The sequence below is a fragment of the Candoia aspera genome, chromosome 2, assembly GCF_035149785.1.
Source record: "Candoia aspera isolate rCanAsp1 chromosome 2, rCanAsp1.hap2, whole genome shotgun sequence".
In the NCBI taxonomy this organism is placed as follows: domain Eukaryota; kingdom Metazoa; phylum Chordata; class Lepidosauria; order Squamata; family Boidae; genus Candoia; species Candoia aspera.
This window is the reverse complement of record NC_086154.1, coordinates 196232786-196253731: the sequence shown is the minus strand read 5'-3', so window position 1 is coordinate 196253731 and position 20946 is coordinate 196232786. Positions and strand designations below refer to the sequence as shown.

General features: G+C 38.7%; 1 protein-coding gene and 1 long non-coding RNA gene across 4 annotated transcripts in view; one reads left to right on the top strand and one right to left on the bottom strand.

Annotated features, from left to right (window-relative positions):
- LOC134491405 (uncharacterized) overlaps window positions 1–20946 on the bottom strand; it is a 771213-nt gene that overhangs the window by 378401 nt on the left and 371866 nt on the right. The window lies entirely within an intron of this gene.
- The window catches only part of CEMIP2 (cell migration inducing hyaluronidase 2), a 59210-nt gene continuing 40664 nt past the window's right edge, over window positions 2401–20946 (top strand). The window contains exons 1-4 of one of the 3 annotated variants that reach the window (XR_010067319.1): window positions 2401–2595; window positions 9329–9668; window positions 12495–12635; window positions 17194–17755. Coding sequence is in view for 1 of the 3 variants with exons in the window: in XM_063295139.1 (XP_063151209.1) it covers window positions 9341–9668; window positions 12495–12635; window positions 17194–17755 (1031 nt within the window). In the remaining 2 variants the exon portion in view is untranslated. Of the gene's footprint in view, window positions 2596–9328; window positions 9669–12494; window positions 12636–17193; window positions 17756–20946 lie in introns of those variants that run through there. The other 2 variants (XM_063295139.1, XM_063295140.1) reach the window with 2 other exon arrangements.

Sequence of the window (20946 nt, the reverse complement as noted above, 5' to 3'; positions counted from 1 at the left end):
AAGGGAAGCCACTGTGTATGTGCTTTTAACTCATTTAGCAAAATGACTTGAGCCAGCCTTGGGATAGCCCACTCAATGGTTTGGGAGATGCTCCAACTTCAATAATCCCCATCTTTCTGTTATATTTCAAACAACAATCTAACTGCAATTACTCCTATATTACAAATGCTGCACAGAGATTTTTATGTACTAGGACCCTGATGTGCCAGCTTTTAATTTGTAGTTAAATCAACATTCATAAATGGATTAGTAAAGTTACAAAATTGTACAGGCATATATTTTTTACCATATTCTGCATCATAAAAGGATTCAATAATGTAGATTGGGTCATCTCAGATTTTTTTTTCTAAAAGCATTTTTATTAACGAATGAAAATAAGGAGTCTACAGGCATGTAAAGCTGACCGATCTTGACTCTGCTTCCTGATTATAAGCAAAAAAAAAAGACTGACCAATTGTGTAAGGAAAATACTGGCAAAGTATATGGAACTGACGTACCATAAATATGCATTGATACATGCACTTGATCTTTATTAAACCAAATAATTAATGAATCATTCAGAAAATAACATTTTTTGAAACAAAAAACTTTATAGGTTGGCTGCCACTCCTCAAAATGTTAGCAATGGAACAGGGGGAACAGAACACTTAGTCTAACACAGGCCTATCCCAGCTGTAATTTTTACTTTTACAGCATTTCAAGTCCTTGAATTAAAACTAGTTTATATTTTAAAAATCTGATTAAGTACTTGTTAAGTAGTCAATTCATATTAATTCCTATGGGACAATTCATTATTGCACAGCTGTGGCAGTTAGGAGATAAGGCACCTTCATAAGTATCCTACACACAGAGAAGTCCTGGATTCTATCGGGGTTTACGAGTTGAGAAGACCTGAATATCAGAACAGAACCTCTCCTTCGTTATCCGCAGGAGAGAACTGTGTTTCTATTAGAAACTCAGGACCCAACGCAAGCCGCCTCGGTTTGGTGGCAGTTTCTCCAACCGGAGGTCATTGAGGGGCAATGTGCTACCAGAGGCAACAACGCAGAGGTGAATGAAAATTGGTAGCACTACAACCTCTCCCCGTCTTCACGAGCCAAGTTGTGGGCGCAGGGGAAGGGAAAGATCGGGTCTGTTGCCTACTAAAACGTTGCACCGTTAACTGACCGAAAACTTTCATCAGACCTGGCAGTCGCCTCAGAAGGGACAACAGCAATCCCACTAAACGGTTCCTGGTTTATAACGTCTTCCTTACGCAAGATCTTAATGCTTTATATAGAAATAAGCAGTAGCGTTCGACAAACCCTTCGGGAAGTTAGGAAATCTTCTTGCAAAACGGCTCATTTCCTCTATCACGACGGTGGAAAGAGACAAAATAATTAACAGAAGACGGGTAGGGCTTCTATTAATAATTTGTGGTAGATTTAAAGATTGGCCAGTTCTTTTGCACATTGAGAGTTCTGGAGAAGCGAGAGCCACAATCCTGAAGTAACTCGCATTAAATTCAATGAAAGCGTTTACTTCTGATTAAACCGGCAATGGACTCAGTTTATTTCAGTTTATTCTCAGTCCACCCCTTGGGGGGAGATGGGCGGTAACAGAAATTTGAAAAATAAAACCAATTCTCAGATAGCACTAGCGCCCACTTTCGCAGTTGATACATTCTCGCCCGACTGCTTCCAGACGAACTAGCCTGTAACTCAGGTGGTGACGTGAAAACGGACGGTGGCACTGCAGGCGGAAAATGTCTCGACACCGGAGTTTATGCGCCCATTGTGCCTGACTATTGCTCAAAAAGGCGTCAGGTGTTAAGTTGTTTGGGGAGAAATAAGAATGTTTTCCAATATTTAATCTCATCACCTCAGTAGCAAGTCGCTGCAAGACTTTGCATTGTTCAAAAGTCCTGCAAATCCAGCTTGGCTGGAGGCGAAGCAGCAGCGAAAGAAATGCGCGTGGGCAGCAGGACGAAAGTTCGCCTTTTTAATGAGTTTCGAATCGACCGTGCGTCCTTCACCCTCGTTACAATCCTAGAAACTCTGAGTTAAGCCTCGCCGAAATGTGTCGAGCACTTCCGCGTTGAAAATGCAGGCGGTCGGAGTACAGGAGCACGTCACTCCAAAAGCCGATCGCGGTTTCTCGCGCTGGCTTGGCCGCGAGCAAACACCTCCGCGTATTGGCGCCACAGTAGAAGCAGCGCAGCCCTGCCCACGGCGGCTCCCTTTCAGGGCCTGCCGGAGATGGGGCGTGAACCCTCCACGGGCGCCGCTTTCCTCTGTTCTTCCCCACCCGCCGTTCCGCAGCCGGGGAGGGACCTCACGGAAGATTCCACCCCTCCAGGCTGACGGGGGTACATTACCGCCGGGACGCGGGCAAATACTGCTTTTGGGGGTGGGGGAGGCGCTTGCAGCCGGCGGGGCGGAGCGGCGCTGCGTCGGGCAGGGCTGTTTCCCCGCCAGCGGGGCGCGAGGGGGTTTGGTGCTATTGGGGAGAAGCGGCTGAGGTGGACGAGAGAGAACATCATGCCTCAGCCTCCTCCGCCCTGAGCGCCTTCCTCCGTCGCCGCCGTCTCCTCCTCCGCCCGCCCTCGAGGCCACGGTAAGCGCCGTCTTCCTCCGTCCCTTCCCGTCCGCTCCGCTTCCTGGGCTCAGCTGGCAGGCGCTTGCCTCCGTTGTCTTTCTGGGGGGAGCCCCCGCGCTCTGCATTCCGAGCGAGCGCTTCTCGGCTCCCTTCCCCCCTCCACCAGCTGGACTTCCCGCTCTGCCTCCTTCCCCCTTCCGTGCTTTCTGCCTTCCCTGGGATCGTTTAGCTGATGCTTCGCCTTTTTGTTCTCTGCCTCGCCTCCAAGCCGCCTCGCTCCATGCCCGGTGCCCTTCTTCCTCCTCAGCTGAAGAGGCGCCCGCTCGGCATCGCGCAAGTTTTCTTTAAAATGCATAGCAGCTGCCATGCGTCCTCGCAAACTCCAGTGAAAGAAAATAAAAAGTTAGCCTATCCTAAACATCAGCCCAAAGAGTGGGGGCACCTTCTTACCCTTTTCCTCATTGCTGAGGGCCAAAATTCCTCTGTGGTAGCAAGTGGATATCCATGAACTGTCCTTCCCTCCCAGAACTGTTTTGTTAAGCTAACATCTCAACAGCCCTAACTCGTCTCTTTGAGTGCCCTATTACAGTTTTTTCAGTTATTTTCTCTTTTTCTGTCTGGTCTAGAGAAGGCTCTGCTGCTGTTTTGGTTGGTGCCTGGCTCCTTGTTCACAGCTGCTACTACTGCTCAGCTTGCAAAGTTATTTCAGAATTCACTTTTTTTTTTAAGGAGGTGGAACAGAAACTCAAACCTATTTCTATATCCCTTTCTCTTTTCTTTCGAAGTTCTGCACCTCAGGAAATAGCTTTTTGTGCTTCCACATCCCTTAACAGCGTCTCACCTAAGGCAGCTGTGGCCACTGGTTGATTGGTTAATGTGCCATCAAGTAAATGTTGACTCTTGGCAAGCACATAGATTTTCTCCATGATGGTTTGTTGCTAACCTGACCTTCTGAGAGTGCACCCCACTGAAACTGAGTCCATACACCTTGCTATTGGTCTCCCCTTCTCTTTCCCAGCATTAGAGCCCTCTCTAGATTAGACATACCTTTTAAACTTAATCTGAATTTAAAAAGTTCCTTTTGCTCTTTTGCCAAGAGGAAAAGAGGACACTCCAGTTGTTTTCATAGCATTTGGCATTACAAGAAGTAAGCAAATGCAAAATGAGGCTTGTTCCAACTTCACATCTGCACTAGTAAGAGCTGACCAGGAAAGAGATATTGAAATCTTGTGGACAGCTCAGTGAAAATGCTAGTTCAGTATGTAATTGCTGTCCAGACCAAAAAGAGAGAGAAGCAAAGACCACACTAGGAATCATTAGGAAAAGAATGAAAATAAAGTAGAATTTCAAAATTCCTTTGAGTTGTGCTTGACTATTAAGTTTTCTTGATTACAGGACAGAAATTATTACCATTGTTGCCTTCTGAGTTTTTTTTTCTTGCCCAGGTTACCAATACTCTAGTGTCTCCTGCTGGTTTTCCATCCAAAGATAATCAGGTCCAGCCCTGTTTAGCTTTTCTGAACTCATGGAAAGTCAGCTACGTGCTGCCATCTAGTTGGGCTAATTGAATGATGTTCTTATATAAACCTTGAAATTCTGTGTATTTTTTGGGTCACTGAACTTCAAGAAGGATATTGCAAATATGAGAAGATTTGGTTGATATCAGCAACCAAAATGATTAGAAAGTTAAAATAGTCCCCCAGATGAAGACTACAGTTGGGGGCTTTTACCTGAGAGGGAAAATAGATATGGTATGGGAAGTGTGGAAAGAATTGTCTCCTCTCAGTGTTAAAGCTTCGTGTCATCAACTGAAACTGAATATGAGATTCAAGATAAATAGTACAAAGTCCTTCTTTTAAATTTGTCATAATTGATATCCACCAACTTAGGTGGTTTTAAAAGAGGTCTAGATAAATTCATGGAGGATCATCAAGTCTTGATGATCGTAATTTAAATACTAACCATTGCATAGAGTGAAAGTAGGTAGTAGGTTTCTTTTCATGAACTGGAGGGGGAGGAGCACTTTATGTTAAGGAAGTCTTCTTTAAGCTGCTGTTGCTGATGAGAAGTTGTCTTTTGTCCATATAGTTCAATCCTGTCTGTACCAGAATAGGAAATCTATAGGTCTCCACGTACTTTTGGATTGTAGTTCCACTCACCGTTGATTATTGGCTGTACAAAGTGGGGTTGATGGAAGTTGGAATTCAAGAACATCTGGAGATTTACAGGCTAATCCTGGACTAGGCTAATTGGCTTCTCGCAAGAGTCTCTTGGACAGGAACTCAACATGGAAATGTCTATATATATGACATGTCCTCTGTAGTCAGTCTGTCTATTCTGGATTATGACTTATTGACATAGACAAAATGCAAGCCTTCCCTCAGGTCTGCCATCTACGTCCCAGGAAGGAGCTGCTATGGAGCAATGGGAGCACTTCGAATTCATCGCTATAGCAGCATTTACAAGTTCCCCAAATAGATGCCTCGAAGCAAGCTGATATCAGCTGCCCCATACTCTTCCTTTTGGGAAAGGTGGTAGATGGCCAGAATAAATGCATTTTCTAGCATGCCTTTTGGGAAAAGCATGAGATGGCCAAGGATAGAACTGCTCAAAATTCTCTCTATTTTAAGACTATGTATATGCACAGAATTTAATTGTATCAAATACAAAATTGTATCTAACAGACAGTGAAAGTTGCATATTAATAATTTCATGTGAGTTCTCAAATCAAAAAGCTACATCTTTTAAAAAGTCTGTTAATACATCTTGAATTCTTTAACTGTAGCACTACATTCCTTATCTGTGCCAAGATTGTGTGTGGGTACTTCTGGCATGTGCATTCTTGCTTAAACAAAATGGAAAATCTTCGTTTTGTGAATTCCTAGCCAAAAATGAGTAAGAATACTCAGTATAATAAAACTAAACAAAAGGAAAACTTATTGATACAGCTTTGAAATGCTCTTCCCATGTGGGAATACTCAGTGATCTTCAGGCATTAAAACATTAAATATTAGCTCCTATCTAGTCTTAATGGTTAGCATGCTCAGTCTATTATAAAGGGTAATATTGGCAGTAAGGATGTGGAAATGAGTTTTACAGTGATAGTGTAATATGCTGGTATTACATATGACAATATAAAGCTAATCAGTACAAAAACTGTGGGTGAAGGCATAATTAAGACTGCAGCCAAAGGCTAGTTTAAAAGTATCTTTACTTGCATTCAGCATGTGGCATAATCAACATAGAAATTATCTAAATAAGCTACAAAGTTTAATTGATTAATTGAAACTTAATAGGGGTCCTTAATTCTTGAAACAATGCATTTTTAATACAAGTGCTTTAAACAACTGCAGTGTAATGGTTGCCTATCCTAAAATACTCTCAGACTCACAAGCAAGAGCTTAATAAAATCTGGTTTATTTAAGAATAGTATGCAAGTACAAAGAAAGCTGAGAATGGGAAAAGTGCGCCAAATGCAAACTAAAAAACCCTCGGTACAAACGAGATCCCTCCCCCCATAGAATCTTCCCAGGCTCACAATCCCAGGTGCTCCCAACGGCTTCTGATGAGCGGTTGAAAAGTCCTTGAGCCGAGCACATAACCCAAACACATTCCATTGAAACGAACATAGATACAAAGCTTGGCACAAGGTCTCCCAGCAGCTCCCTCCCAACAGCAACGCGCGTCAGCACCATGGCATGTGAAACGTTACGATGTACAGTGCACATTGAAACAGTGAACATGACATACCGCCCCCCCCCCAAAAGAAAATTCGAAGAAGCAGGCTTCAAAGGGTAAGCTAAGTGAAAATGGTTTACTAAATCAGGAGCATTAACATGGTGAGCAGGCACCCACTCAGGGTGAGGAAAGTGTTTCCAGTGGATCAGGTAGTGGAGAGTGCCTCGAAGCTTGCGAGAATCAACAACCTCCTTGACTTCAAAGTGTTGTTGCCCGTCAATCATGATAGGAGGAGAAGGAGGAGGTTGGGGATGCCAGTGGGAAGATTGAGCAAGCTGCAATGAAAAACAGGGTGCAAGCATTTCAAATTGTGAGGCAGATCCAACTTAACAGTAACTGGGTTAACAAGACCAACAACGGGGAAAGGACCAATGAATTTGGGAGCGAGTTTCTTGGAGGGTTGTGGGGACTTTATAAATTTGGTAGAAAGGTAAACCTGATCCCCAATTTTGAAATCGTGCTGCACAGACCAGTGTTTATTGGCTTAGAACTTGTAAGCAGCCTGGGCATCAGCCAAAGCCTGCTTAATCACCGGCCAGGAATCAGCCAGCTGAACAGCCCAGTCAGAGGCAGAACAAGACTGGGGAGGGGCTTGTGGTAGCTCAGGGATGGGAACAAAGTCGTGCCCAGAAACCACACAAAAAGGGATCCGTCCAGTGCTCTGATGGACAGCATTGTTGTAAGCCACCTCAGCAAAGGGCAACAAATCAACCCAATTGTCCTGATGGTAATTTATGTATGCTCTAAGGAATTGTTCAAGGGTAGAGTTCAAAACCTCTGTGGATCCGTCAGTCTGGGGATGCAACGATGTGGACAATGCCTGTTTGGTGCCAATCAATTTTAAAAATTGATATTAAAAATAAAACACGATTATGCTTCCACTATTAGACTCCCTTTTTATTGCAAAGTTTCCTCATCCCTTAGACAAAAATGTATCTGATATACTAAATTCAGTCCCAGATGCTCAAGAGAACGAATTAAAGAAGAGAGGCATTGAGTGACCATTCTACGCTATTGTATACACAAAGAAAGAGACTACAGTACCATGAAGAATAGGTTTTTACAGAGAAACTAGAGCTTTGTGAAGGAGTCAGTCTTTTCTTCTTTGAAGTTATACATACTGGGTCTAGCTTGTTGAGAGTGATCTGGGGCACTCTAGTTCCTGCTGTTCCCTGTTTAAAGGGTTTTAAAAACAATTTGAGTCTTTGGATGTTTATAATTTGATAAGATCTGATTCTAGATATAGGATAATTTATGAATGACTAGTTATCTTGTTGGCATTGTGAAACTTCCAAGCATTGAGGCACACTGTCTCTATTTCAGTTGCTGGTAGAATGTGAAAAGAAAGGACTCTTGTTCACATTTCCATTTTTTAAGTTTCTGAAGGTTAGTTTTCTATAGGACTTCACCTTAATACAGTAGGATCCTCTTGAAGCTTTATATATTCTTCAATAAAGTATGTCCTAGCTATAGCGAAGGCAGGTTATATCAAATTAGCTTAATATACCTTCCTGGCACCTACCATATGCTGATGCAGATTAAAGAAGTTGAAAGGCCAACACATCTAGAAAAGACAGGCTTGGGGAAGGTTGGTCTAATAGATTTGTAGATGAATCTAGAAATTAAAAATCAGCATAACATCCAAAAGAGCGATTTACTTCTTTCATTGTGTGCAAGTATAAAATTCTCTTACATTCAAGTTTCTCTGTTTTACTTTACTTTTAAAACCATCATTAAGGTTAAACATGATATCAAGAGTGAAAGAAATTTGAAAGAATAGTGATCTTCTAGGTTACAATATTATATTTGATTAGCATATCACGAGCAAAAATTTACACCATTGTATTTTGATACTAATAAGATAGACAGCATCTATTTTTGTTGATTTGGTGGCAAGCCAGATATAGATTAGAAATGGTATTTGTTCCATTCTCAGTCTGTTCATCACTATTTCACGGAAGTGTGATGAGAGGATTTCCTTGCCTCCAAGAAAAATATTCAGTAAACTGGCTGATAGAAGCAAAGCATTTACATTATCTGATAATCCGTTCATGAAGTGTGCCACAGATACCTTCTTAGATCAGTGCAACTGCAAGAAAAGTTACATAAAAGATTTGTGGTTTCATTTACTAGACTTCTGTTACTGACCTTCACTGACCAAAGTGGCTGCCATACCTGTATGCACGTGCACACACACACACACACAATTACAATCCATATTTATGGTAATCTTTTTTGTCATTATTCCAAATCCAATTTGGAATAATATTGTCAGTATTCCAAATATTGTCAGTATTCCAAATCCAATTTTAATAAGCATGTTTTAATTATTCTAATTTTGAACATAACTGAGTATTGGTTGGATTGTTTTTGTATAGATTAAGTATGTGGTGATCTGAAAGGCAAAAAATTATAAATCTATGTTGACTAACACTTGCCTCCTTGTACAGTAATAAATATAAAGTTTAGAAGTTGTACCAGTCATATCCTAAGTAAATCACAAGCTGAGATAAAATTGTCTTTGGTGCCAGATTCTAGATGCCCTGTGGATTCTGTGCTGTGTATCACCATTCAAGTTAGTTTGGCAAAGAAAAGTCTAATATAATTTAGGGTGCGTGAGATAAATTTTGAAAACTATTCACTGATGGATTTCTCTAACTGCCAATAGATAAGGAAGCATTTACAGCACATCCCAGTAGTGTGTCATATTGAATTACTGAAGTATACTGATAGTTTTGGAAAGTGCTTTAAATGCTAGTGAAATTTCAAAGCATGTTTCTTCAAACATGTATGTGTATTTGCTTGATAAATCTCTGGATATATAGAAATAAATTTTAGTCAAGCTCAGCTTAAATTGGATAACTATTTTCATTTTTTTGTATATTATGCAGAGATGGGCCTACTTTCATTGCAAGTACTTTTTCTTTAAAATTCATTCATTTATCCATTTCTTCTTCTCTGTATTAAGTTTAGAACCAGGCTGCTGGAATAATCTCTCTTATTCTTGCTCTAGTGATTGTGTAACATGCACACTGTTGGTCCCAGGGGAAGTTCCCCTGCCTTCCTTCAGGCACAGAATGGAAGCAGCTATAAATCTGGATATGTCCCAGGAAGAATAGTCCCATTTCGTCCTCCACCACCTCCAAATAATCAAGCTTCAGCCAAATTTTCCTGCGCAAGACAGGAAGCTCGTGCAACCGTAGTCTCTTCAGGAGATCAACAACGCTATGAAGCAGAAGCAAGCAGAAAGAATAGGCACAAAAATACATTTATTTGTTTTGCCATATCCAGCTTTTCATTTTTTATTGCACTTGGAATTATTTTGGGCGTAGCATCAAAATATGCTCCTGATGGTAAGTTTCAATAAGTTGTGCTCTTTACAGGTAGTGAAAAATAAAAGGAGAAGATCACTGTATGCTACTGTAATGAAAGAAAATTACACAGCTTTTAAGAGCAGCAATTTTATCTATGACATTTAAAGCACAAATTATTATCCTTCAGTTGGAAAATAGCAAGCATTATTTTTAATGATGACAGTACTTTAATGGATCTCATTTCTTTGATATACAGAAAAATCACAGAATGTATTTAAGTTGCTGCAACAATTGGTGCATGTATATAGTTCTGAAGTTGGTCTTTGGTCTTTTCCTGAAAATGTATTTGAAGAAGTCTCATCAAACACATAATTTTCCCTCTCTGAAGTACAGAACTGTACAGAATACTCAGCAGAACATTCATTATGGTGTTGTATTGCTGGTTTGATTTGGCTTTTATTGGTACAGTTTGCTGCAAAGATATATTTGAGCTGCAGTTTTTCTATCCCTTTCTCACTTGAACTGCAAAAAGAAGAGTTACTAAGAGGACTTCGCTGAGTAAGGATGTGCGCGTGACTGGTAGGTACTCCTTTGTTCTGCCTGCTACTAAGCAATGTAAATACAGGCAGCCCATCAGGAAAGGGGTTTTTTTTTTGTTTTCCAGGTGGAGACTCTTTCCTGAGTAGCATCAGCAGCAGCTAGCTTTTCTTTCGGTCATGTTCTCATTCTACCAGGCAGAAACTGCAGTTCTTTTCTGTTTGGCAGCCAGTCAGCCAGCCAACTGACAGGGAGAAAAGAGGGCAAACCTGCAGGTGGACCTTTAAATACAGGGGTAGAAGAAATCCGTCTTTGTTCCCAACCTGGTAAAGTTTCTTGAGGACACAACTTAGATAAAGAAGAGGTTTATTTTAAACATTTGAAACACACACACACACAATTCGAGTTAACAGACTGACTGGTATTCATTTTCTGCCAGGTTGTCATGTCCTGGAGAAGGAAATTCACTTGAAAGGTGTGCAAGGGAGGGGAAAAGTCTCCCTGTCTTTTAAAGAACCAGCCTAGTCATCTCTCTTCCCATTGCTTTCAATTGGCATGCCCCAAAGAGAAGGAAGAGATTTAAGAAATGCAACAAGGGAGAGGGGGAAGAGGAGGAAACAAATGGATTTTTAAAAAAGTACTTACTTTTTTTTCTCCCAGTCTTTCTGCAAGCTAGCTCCCTGGTAGAATTCAGCACAAGCTTCCTACTCATCTATTAGGATCATGAAATAAAAAACGAAGAAGAGCCTTTTTCCGTGTCCCCATTGTTTCTTATGGCCCAAACACTCAGAATATTTCAAGTTCTGTCTCGACATACATAGAGGCACTTAAGTTGGTTTGAATTTTCTGTCAAAACTCAGGTGACTTGAAATGTTTTGATGGAATATTCTAGATGAGATGCTTTGTTTCAGGGTCAGAAACAAAGCACATTTTCCCATTTATTCACATTCCTGGAAACTAATGTATATAAAGCGAGAGTCCTGTGGAATCTTAAACACAAATATTTTATAGGCAAACTCATGGGTTGTTCAAGGGTGGCTATTATATGCATGGATGTAGATAATTTAACACAGTATTTAATATTTAGAATTCAGAATGCTTTGTATATGAAATGATGTCCAATCAACCTTACAGGTTGTTTCAAGTATTGCTAGTATAGCGCTCACAGTAGTTAACAGAATATGGCACAATCTCTCCTAGTGGGTAGAGAATTCTGTTGGCATTCATTGCTCAAATAAGCTCTTAACAAACAGTCACCTTTTTGTTTGTTTAAAGTTAGGCTAAATTTCCTATATCCATATAAATTAATACATGCAAGTCTGTGTCATATGGGCCTGGGTACCAGGTTTTTTTTTTCTGGTGTTCTTGTTAAAAATCCAAAGAAGTATACAAGAGCTGTCCAAGAAAAATAATTAGAATAACTTCTAATCCAGGAGTATTTACACAAATAATCTTAACATCTGTTAAAATCAAGAGTGAAGAATTTTTTTTTTCAGATTGAAAATACATCTTGGAACAGAGAAGGAGACTAGTTGAATAATACAAAATTTAGCATTTTATATCACTCTAATTTTTTTTAAAATCTTATAGAATAAAGCTGTCAGTAAAGATCGCTGTAATTACTGAGAACCGTAGTGCTATCTCATAAGGTCTTCAAGTGACTTTGCTAGTGGTTAAATTTGCTTTTTCTGAAACATGTCTTAACTGCTGAAGTTGTCAAAAATGAAATTATTTTAAAAAGGCAGTTGAGTTATTTGCTGGTGAAAAAAACAAGGGAGGACCTTTGATGTTTTCCTGTCTAAAGTAGAGGGGTCCTAAATTAGTAGGGGTTTGTACTGGAAAGAAAGTACTGTGTACACCACCTACTTCGGTAAGACTTCTCTAACCAGCACCTTCCATACCTGTTGTCTAGGGTCCTTGTCATCCATAGCCAAGCCTTCAGCTGTATTTACTTACAGTAGTCACATCTGTCATTGGCTATGATGTCTGTGGATGATTGGAAATTTAGTCCAACGTATCTGGAGAAGACTGGTCTAGAATATGGCTTGATTTTGGTACATAAAATTGCCAGTATCTGTATCCGGAAGGGCCACCTAATTCACCAGACTAGGGTTTGTGGATCAGAAATGCTTGACAATTATATTCAAAATCTAGCAGGAATATAACATTAAAATATCCATTATGTCAATATGAATTCATTTTCAATGGGGAGACATTTTATTTTGATTAAAAATTAGCAGAGTTGGTGGCCTATTAGTTATTGCTGCTGTATTAGTTTCCTGAATACTGTAGTGCTTTAATTGTAATTATTTTCCCATTATATTACAGAGAACTGTCCAGATCAGAATCCTCGCCTTAAAAACTGGAATCCAGGACATGATAGGGAAAAGAGAATTGTACTCCAAAAGGGTGATCTCTTTCGTCTGAATGTGGATGCTACTGTGCATTCCATAGTTATACAGGATGGAGGTATGCAAAGTAGTTCATTATGCTAGATTAAATATGACCAGGGCAAGTGTTTTTATTTATTTATGTGTTAGCTGCAGTTACTTCCTGAATAGAAAAGGCATGTGAAAAATCTGCATTGTGCATTAAAAGTTATTCAGGTGATGGGAGCATGGTTCCCACTCATATTCCTTTACTCTTTGTAGTTACTTTAAATACATTTTTCCCCCTTCATTCATTTTTGTCAAGAAAACTGGCCTTTTGTGATGAGATGGGTAAAACCATGCTCTTAATTTCTCTTACAAAAAGGATCTCCCCTCTACCCCAGTTTTATGTCTGAATTGGGCAGTCATGGACATCAGTGTTTCTCAACTTCAGCAGCTTTAAGATGTGTGGACCTCAACTCCCAGAATTCCCCTAGCCAGCTGTCTGGAGGAATTCTGGGAGTTGAAGTCCACACATCTTAAAGTTGCTGAGGTTAAGAAATGCTGATGTACGTAGCCAGTGTACTTGTCTCTGTTGTTAGGTTTTGATGCTTGGCACTGTCTTTATTTTATCCTAATAGTTGTGTGTAGCAGTACTGATGTTAACTGAAAGGAAGAAATGACTAAGGAGCAGCAAGAAAAATGAACAAATAATTTTATGCCTCAGGTTTATTACAATAGATAACATTCAGTGGTATAAATGATCCGTTTTTGTCACTGTTATCCAAAAGGAAAACTATTTTGCCAGAGAAACCACAGAGTCTTGTGGTAGTCCTAGGCATCATGTCCTTTAAAATCTGGTATGATTGAAGAGACAGGGGAAATGTTCATTGAATTAAAATGGATGAATTGGCTCACTGCTAAGATGTTGTTCTGTACCTTGGGTAGTGACAACAGTTATTATGTTCAGTGTTATTTCATTTGACATCTTTTGAAAAACTATCCATTTGGGCTATTAATAGAGTTCCATGAAATTACAGCTGTCATGCTGCCAATTACATAAATTTGCACATGTCAGGATTGCTGTACATCTTGGCAGTTATCCATATTTACTGCATGTGATATTGGAAGAGAGAATCAAACAGTTGAATAACTACACAAGTTTAGACAGTTACTTTCAAATCATTTTATCCAGAAGGAAGTTTCCTCCCAGTTCATTTCCTATGCTCTGGAGAGGAACATGCAGCTAGTTTGATAAAATATAAACTAGAATGGTGTTCACCAATCTGCGGTCTTCTAGATGGTTTGGGGCAACAATTCCCAGTATTCCAAGGCAGGAGAAAAAAGTTGGAAAGAGTGACCAAGAATATTCCTGGGAAAAAGCAAAGGGAGGAAATGCAAACTAAATTACAATAGTAAACTCTATAAAGAAAAAAAATGGCGCATAAGGAGATAAGGTTTTCCCCCCCAAAGGTTATTTGTCTAAGAACACAGTTCTTTCTTTTTTCTTCATCTATGCAAAAACTCTACCAGGTGCCCATTTTGTAACTTGTTTTGTCTCTTTCATATCTCCTGCAGCAAATAGCTTAAAAACAATACTGCACCATGTTAGTTGTTTTCTCTTTCTCACTCTGACTGTAGCTGTAGTGAATAAGACATGATTAAGTTGCTTTTAAAACTGTCTACACAGTCCCTTTTTCATTTAAAACCATCTTGGTCTATACATTTGCATAGCCTTCTCGCCTTGCTCTTTTGTGATGTTGTCTATTTTCACCTTTTATTACTACATGGATTATTTTATTTGTATTTCTTGCTGCTATTCTAGGTGCACCAAACAAACTAAATATTGCTTAGCCATCAGAGTTTTAGGAGCCTTACACAGTAAGCTTGACTGATAACTTTACGAGGATGTGGCCAGACTTAGGAAGACAGCACACAACATTTCTTTGAATTTTGATGCATATTTAAAATTTTCACTGCAATCCAGACCTTGTCCATTCTTTGCATGACCAAACCAGCAGCATATACTTCTTTCATACTTTGGATTCAATCCACATTCATTCACTGCCTATCTATTATAGCCTATTGCTTCTTCTTCTACCACCCACATTTCTTAAATAAATCATTCTCATTGCATTCAACTCACTTATCCTGATAGGTCCATTTCTCACTTCCATAGAACAAGGTGGGCATAAACATGCTCTTATACAGAACTATTTTCATTTTTCTTTGCAAAATGCCACATACAGCACACTACTTTTCCATCAGCATTTGCACACAATATTTCTCTTATCCATCTTCCCATCTTTAGTGAACATTTTACTAAGGTATACAAATCTGTATTCAGATTCTCAGCCAGTTTCATGGCATTATCTGCATACAAAGTAATGGACACATGAATATGCCTAACCAACACACCACTAACATCACCAAAAGCATTTTTACACATTTATGCATAAATACATTAAACAAGTAAGGGAACATAACACACCCTTGTCTTACTACCTGATCAATGTTGAAGTGTTTGCTTGCATTCCATTTTAGTCTCATGCATGCTTTTCTTCCATGCTTCATTGAACAACCTATCTTTATATTCATGGAAAATGTTCCATAATTCAAGCCTACTCAATCATATACTTTCACTAAATTAAAAAAAATAAATCTTTTTTTCTTACATTCATATACTTCTAAATGACAGCTAAAGAGAAAAAATCTAGCCAGCTGGCCTTGCACTGCACTTCTGAAATTTGTTCTTTGTTATCTCTTTTATCTTTCAGTTAGAATTCTGCCATACAAAGTTGCACAGCCACTCCATAAGCCACTCCATAAGCAAATCATATCCATATTTTAATACTCTTCTGGTTATAACACTTACACCTGCAGTTTTATTATTTTTCAACCAATTCACAGCATTTATTACTTTCTTTTCATTTTTCTTAGATACTAACATTTATAGCATTCATTTCAATTCTACTCTTCAATGTACCGCTATTATTCCCATGCAGATTTCCTTCCAAAATTCCCTCAATTTAGTTTCACCCCAAATCACCTCACCATTTTCATTCTTAACTTCATTGTTTCACCTTTTCACCCATTTCTAAATGTTTATTTCCAAAAAAATCATTCTACATTTTTCTGCCTCTTTTGATCTTAACTGTTCCCTGTTTTCTCTTTGACCACATTCTTTGCATCAACCCTTTTATCTCTGTTCACATTATGCATTAATTTTCCTTTTTTGCAGCTATAATTTCTTATATGAATTTTTCTCATCCTCAGCCACTTTCAATTCATCATTCCACCAAACATTCTTCATACTTCCCATTAGCATAACTCAACACTCCTTGGTTATTATTATTATTTTCACTTGGTTTCAAGGAGCTTCCACATCATTTTCCTTACACATTCATTTTCCATCTATTCTGTAGTGAGATTAATCTGTCTTCTAATACATTTTCATACAGGGCTTGTACTTTGTCTATCTGCAGTAATTCCTCTTTTACTTTTTTTACTTCTTCCATTTTATTTTTTTCCCAGGATCCACTCTTGACACTATTAAAAAATGATGTGTTCCACATTCAGAACCTCTCATTGCTGTCGGTGACTTTTATAATTCTCTCACTCTTTCATCATAAACAATCAAATCCAACATGCTTTTTTATTCATTCACTTTCCACGTATATGCATGAAGCAACTAATTTAAACCATATATATTTATAAGCAGATACTTGCCACCACCATTCTCATTCATTCTAGGATTTCCAAATGGCCAGATCATTTTTTTCTGTACTTTCTTCTTCCTGCTATCCATTAATGCCACGTAATAGAATAATCTTTCCCCAATCACATTCATTCAGAATGTTACACAATTTTCCCTGAAACCTTTCCCTCATTCTTCCATTATCATTATTTACTGGAATGTAATATGCAGCAGTCATCAACCTATGAATTCCCATTTTCGTATGGATCCACAACAGTCTAGATGACATCATATTTTCTAACATACATTTTAGCCCTGCACCTTTATTTCTGTTCATGTATTATTCAACTCTGCTCAGCAAGATCAGACTACCTTTGTTCAGCTAGATTACATCCTTTCCTTTTCTCTTAGCTTCACTACCCAGAATATATCTATTTTAGTTTTCTTTCATTAACACAATCGCTTTACTATATACTCTTCATGCTTTCCAAGTCACAGTCTGCCATACACTGTGATTGTCACTAGAATGACCCATGAAGAAAAACCATGAAGAAGGACCGTCACCGCCCATGTTGGTTTTGGTCGATAATGATTTTTAACAAAATAAAGAGTAGTCTTAGGTTTTTCATCTTTGCCATATCAGTGCCACATGCAGCATTTACGGCTAACAGTTAAGAAAAGTATCAGTTTGTATTGGCATGTTTTGACAAGAATGCTGCAGACATATCAAAAGCCCCAGTTTAACCCCAAGTATGCTCATGCTATTTTATGCAAGCTGGGATCTCTAATCTAAAGACTATTTTGCAAGCCAACATACTGCGCCCACATCCTAACTACAAGGTATGCACTGAATAGTGATAATCAGAGTACACCCAGTGATTTGCAGTCCTCGCTTAAAGCAATATATAGGTTGCTACTACATATTTAAGAATTGCTTACCTAAGAATATTATTTCCTGCAGGATTACTTGTCTTTGGGGATGATGAAAATGGATCTAAAAATATTACCCTGAAAACACGTTTTATCCTGATAAAGGATGGTGGAATGCTTCATATTGGAGCAGAAAAATGTCGTTATAAGTCCAAAGCAGCTATAATCTTATACGGCAAATTAAACGAAGGTGATTATGTGCCAACGTTTGGTGAAAAATTTGTGGGCGTGGGCCCTGGTGGAACACTGGAATTGCACGGCTCTCAGAAATTATCATGGACTTCCCTGTCAAAGACCCTGTATTCTTCAGGTCTGGCCTCTGGATCCTACACATTAGAAAAGGAGTTTTTCCGAGCCCTGAATGTGAGAGTTATTGACCAAGACACTGCACAGGTTTTGGAAGTGGAGAGGTTTGATACTCACGAGTCTCAAAATGATAGCAGAAGACTTCAGGATTTTCTAAAGGGTCAAGATTTTGGTCGCATTGTTGCTATTTCTGTAGCAGACTCAGCTGCTAAAAATCTACTGGAAGAAACCAGAACAACCATACGGAACCTTCTGGGAAGTAAGCTCGTCAAAGGATTGAGCTATAGGTAAAAAAAATGGTTTTGCAAAAAAACCCCATAACATTGGTTAAAATTTTCCTTCAAATGTGCTCTTCGTGTTGCCTGAGATCAGTCCTCAGCTCATTTTAATGTATGAGTGTAAAGGCTAAACGCATTTCTTTTGAGTATGTTTTGCAGAGGTGTATCAGGAAGTTTCATAACAACCACAGTCACTTTATGACTCCGATAAAACTACCCCTAATCCCAACCTAATTGGCAAATTTATTTATTTATTTGATGTATATGGCTACTCACTCGCCATGCAACTCTCGGCAACTAATAACTGATTAAAACAATAGCAAAATCATCAATAAAAGTCAAAACTCATCACGCCACATCATATATCAACACCTATACCCCCTAAAGTTTGCCTCAGCAAACTTCCTTTCCTCTTCAGTGTCTGAGGAAAAATTATATACCTCCTTCACACTGCCCACCCCCAGCCTGCTTGATTGTGGTATTAAAAAAAAAAGTAAAGCAATTCTACATTCCAAATCTAATAGCACAGTATATATTTAGACAAATGCTATTTATTTCTCTGTTCAAATTCACAAGAGTTTTTCAACACAGTCCTCCCCTTAATGTTGTTGCTTTTCAAATCAAGTATTAATACTCATTATTGGAAATGGTTAAGCAGAAATACTTCTATGTTGGTTTCTTCTGCAAACTTAAATGCATAACCATTATTGTTCAATATTGATCATTTGGTATAAAAATAGAAGTTTTGATTTAAATACCCAGCACTTCTCCGATAGGCAGTAGAAATGTTCCTTGAATGATGTGAGAAATGACTGAATGGTAGAGACCCAGAGAGGAGGAAGGAGACCTCAGGAAAGTGGACCCTCTGTATGTACTATAGAGCAAAATATGCCTTTGCCCAATTTTATTCAATATTTCCCTTCCTGTTTAGCACCTGCAGTGTAGCCACTCTGCTCAGCACGGTCTCTAGTATTCAAGGAAGCAGTTTCAGAGTCACTCAAAAGGCTGGTGATAAGAGGATGGAACAAGAAAACCAGTTCCCCTTGTCCTATAGGCTAATGCCTAGATTTAACCCATAATGTTTTCAGTTACACATATTAGCCTACAAACCTGCTCTGGCAGCAGGCAGAGAAAAAAAAACTTGACTCCTGTTTCATTTTTCTTGCCAATTGTTTTACAATCTGTGTCTTTTGATTGTAAATTTTAATAACCGATAATGTGAAAGTCACTTCTTTCTTTTCACAATACACATGACAATCTGATGTCCTGTCTTTGACAGTTGGGAAACCAGTGTCTGTACATGCACATCTAAAGGGGGCATGCATGGATTTCTTAAATGTGACATTGTACATACTGTGTATTTACTGCCTCCTCGTGTGTATCTACCCAGGAAAATCATGTAATGACATGGGGCTGATGTTGAGATTATTCTTTTAATGAAGTGCAGTATAACAGTGCTTGTTATACTAACTTCCTCAGTATCACTGTAAAATTGGGTAAAGGCCTATTAAAAGGAATTACGAGAAGATAAGAGAATGGGAATCAAGTATCATGTTGAATAATGTACTCTGCCATGACTATATTTATCTTTTATCATCCTTAAAACAAGTTAAAAATAATCAGGAAAGTTTTGTTTGAATGTAATGATACAAAAGTCCAGGGTCAGATGTACTGCTTCCTGTCTGCCAGAATGGGGGGTACTGCAGCAGAATGGATTCCTTCCCTCCCTGCAGCCCCATGGTCCCAGCTTTGTTCTGGAGGATTGGGGGAGCGTCATACCATACTATGGTTGAGGATGCAGCACTGCCTTAGTCCTGCTTTGCCTTTTTCACAAAGAATGTCCAATATCACTTTGTGCATAAAGTATTACTGTAATAAATTCTGCTTCTTAATATTCATTAATGCACCAGCATCTATAAACAATAACTCATAAACCCCCAAAACTAAAGTGATTGCACAGGAAAAGAGAGCAGTTCAAACATATTTATAATAAAAAGGGAGACAACCAGCCTTTGGCAAAATGCCTAAAACCATAAACTGTCTTTCAAAAGCTGTGGTGTTTCTTTACCTAACTCTCGGGTAAATTTCCTTAGTATCTACGATATCTGGTATTTCAGGAGTTTATATTGCTGCTTTATTTTAGTGTGGCTCTGTCTTTGGATGTGTTTTTTTGTAAGCGATTTGATCCTTGCAGAGGAAAAGTTAGGGTTCAGTGTGTTTGCTTAAGGATTGGGAACATGTAGTTTGATATAGAGCTCTGTAAAAGGTTGATGTCCAATTACATCAGTTTGCATGCCTAAATTTTCAAGGCTGTCATTTATCTGCCTAACTAACAGCCTGTATATGTTTTGTATAAGGCTATAAACAGATATTGATAACTACTTTTCTTCCCTCAAATTGGGAGTAAAATTGCTGTTTCGTCCAAAAATCTTAAGTATTGTAATAAACTGAGCAAACGCTGGTTCTGTAAGTCTTCAATCATCTCTCTTTTCTTGCTTTTCCTCCCCCTTGCAAATTATGTAAAAATTTGCCTTGATCAAGCATTGGGATGGTTTCAAAGCACACACACTACTTTTCACATTTTGATTGGTCCTAATATTGTCTTACTATGGATTTCTTGAAAAATTTCAAGTATCCTGTAATAAGCTATTGCTATTAGCAGAATGGAAGGACAGTTAAAGTAGTCTTCCCCAACCCGTGTATCCTCCAGATGTGTAGACTGCAACTCCAAAACTTCTCAGAGATGGTTATACCAATTAGGCGATTCAGGGAATTGAAATCCACACTTCCAGAGGCCACCAACATTGGGGAAACCTGAATTAAAATGTGATGTTTATAAATGAAGTAATCATTCAGTAGAAATGATTGAATTGTAATTGTAATGATTGTAGAAGTGCCTGAGTATCATTCAAGCAATTACTATTAATGACTGATTAGAGGAGGATTATTATGTTTGCTATAATCCTCACTGGAGGAATTATTTCATAGTAACATTATTAGTCTTGATTGCTGTGGGATTTGTTGAGCTGTAGAGATGAGGCATCTATTAAATGGAATGAGTCTAGTGATCAGTTTAAGCAGCCTTTCCTATTAACAGCTTAAACATAAATAATACAGGTCACTTTATTATGCGTTTACTGTAATGCCTAACAGTATAGAGAAACAGATTAGAGTGTTATGCTCTGTATAGGAAAATGCCT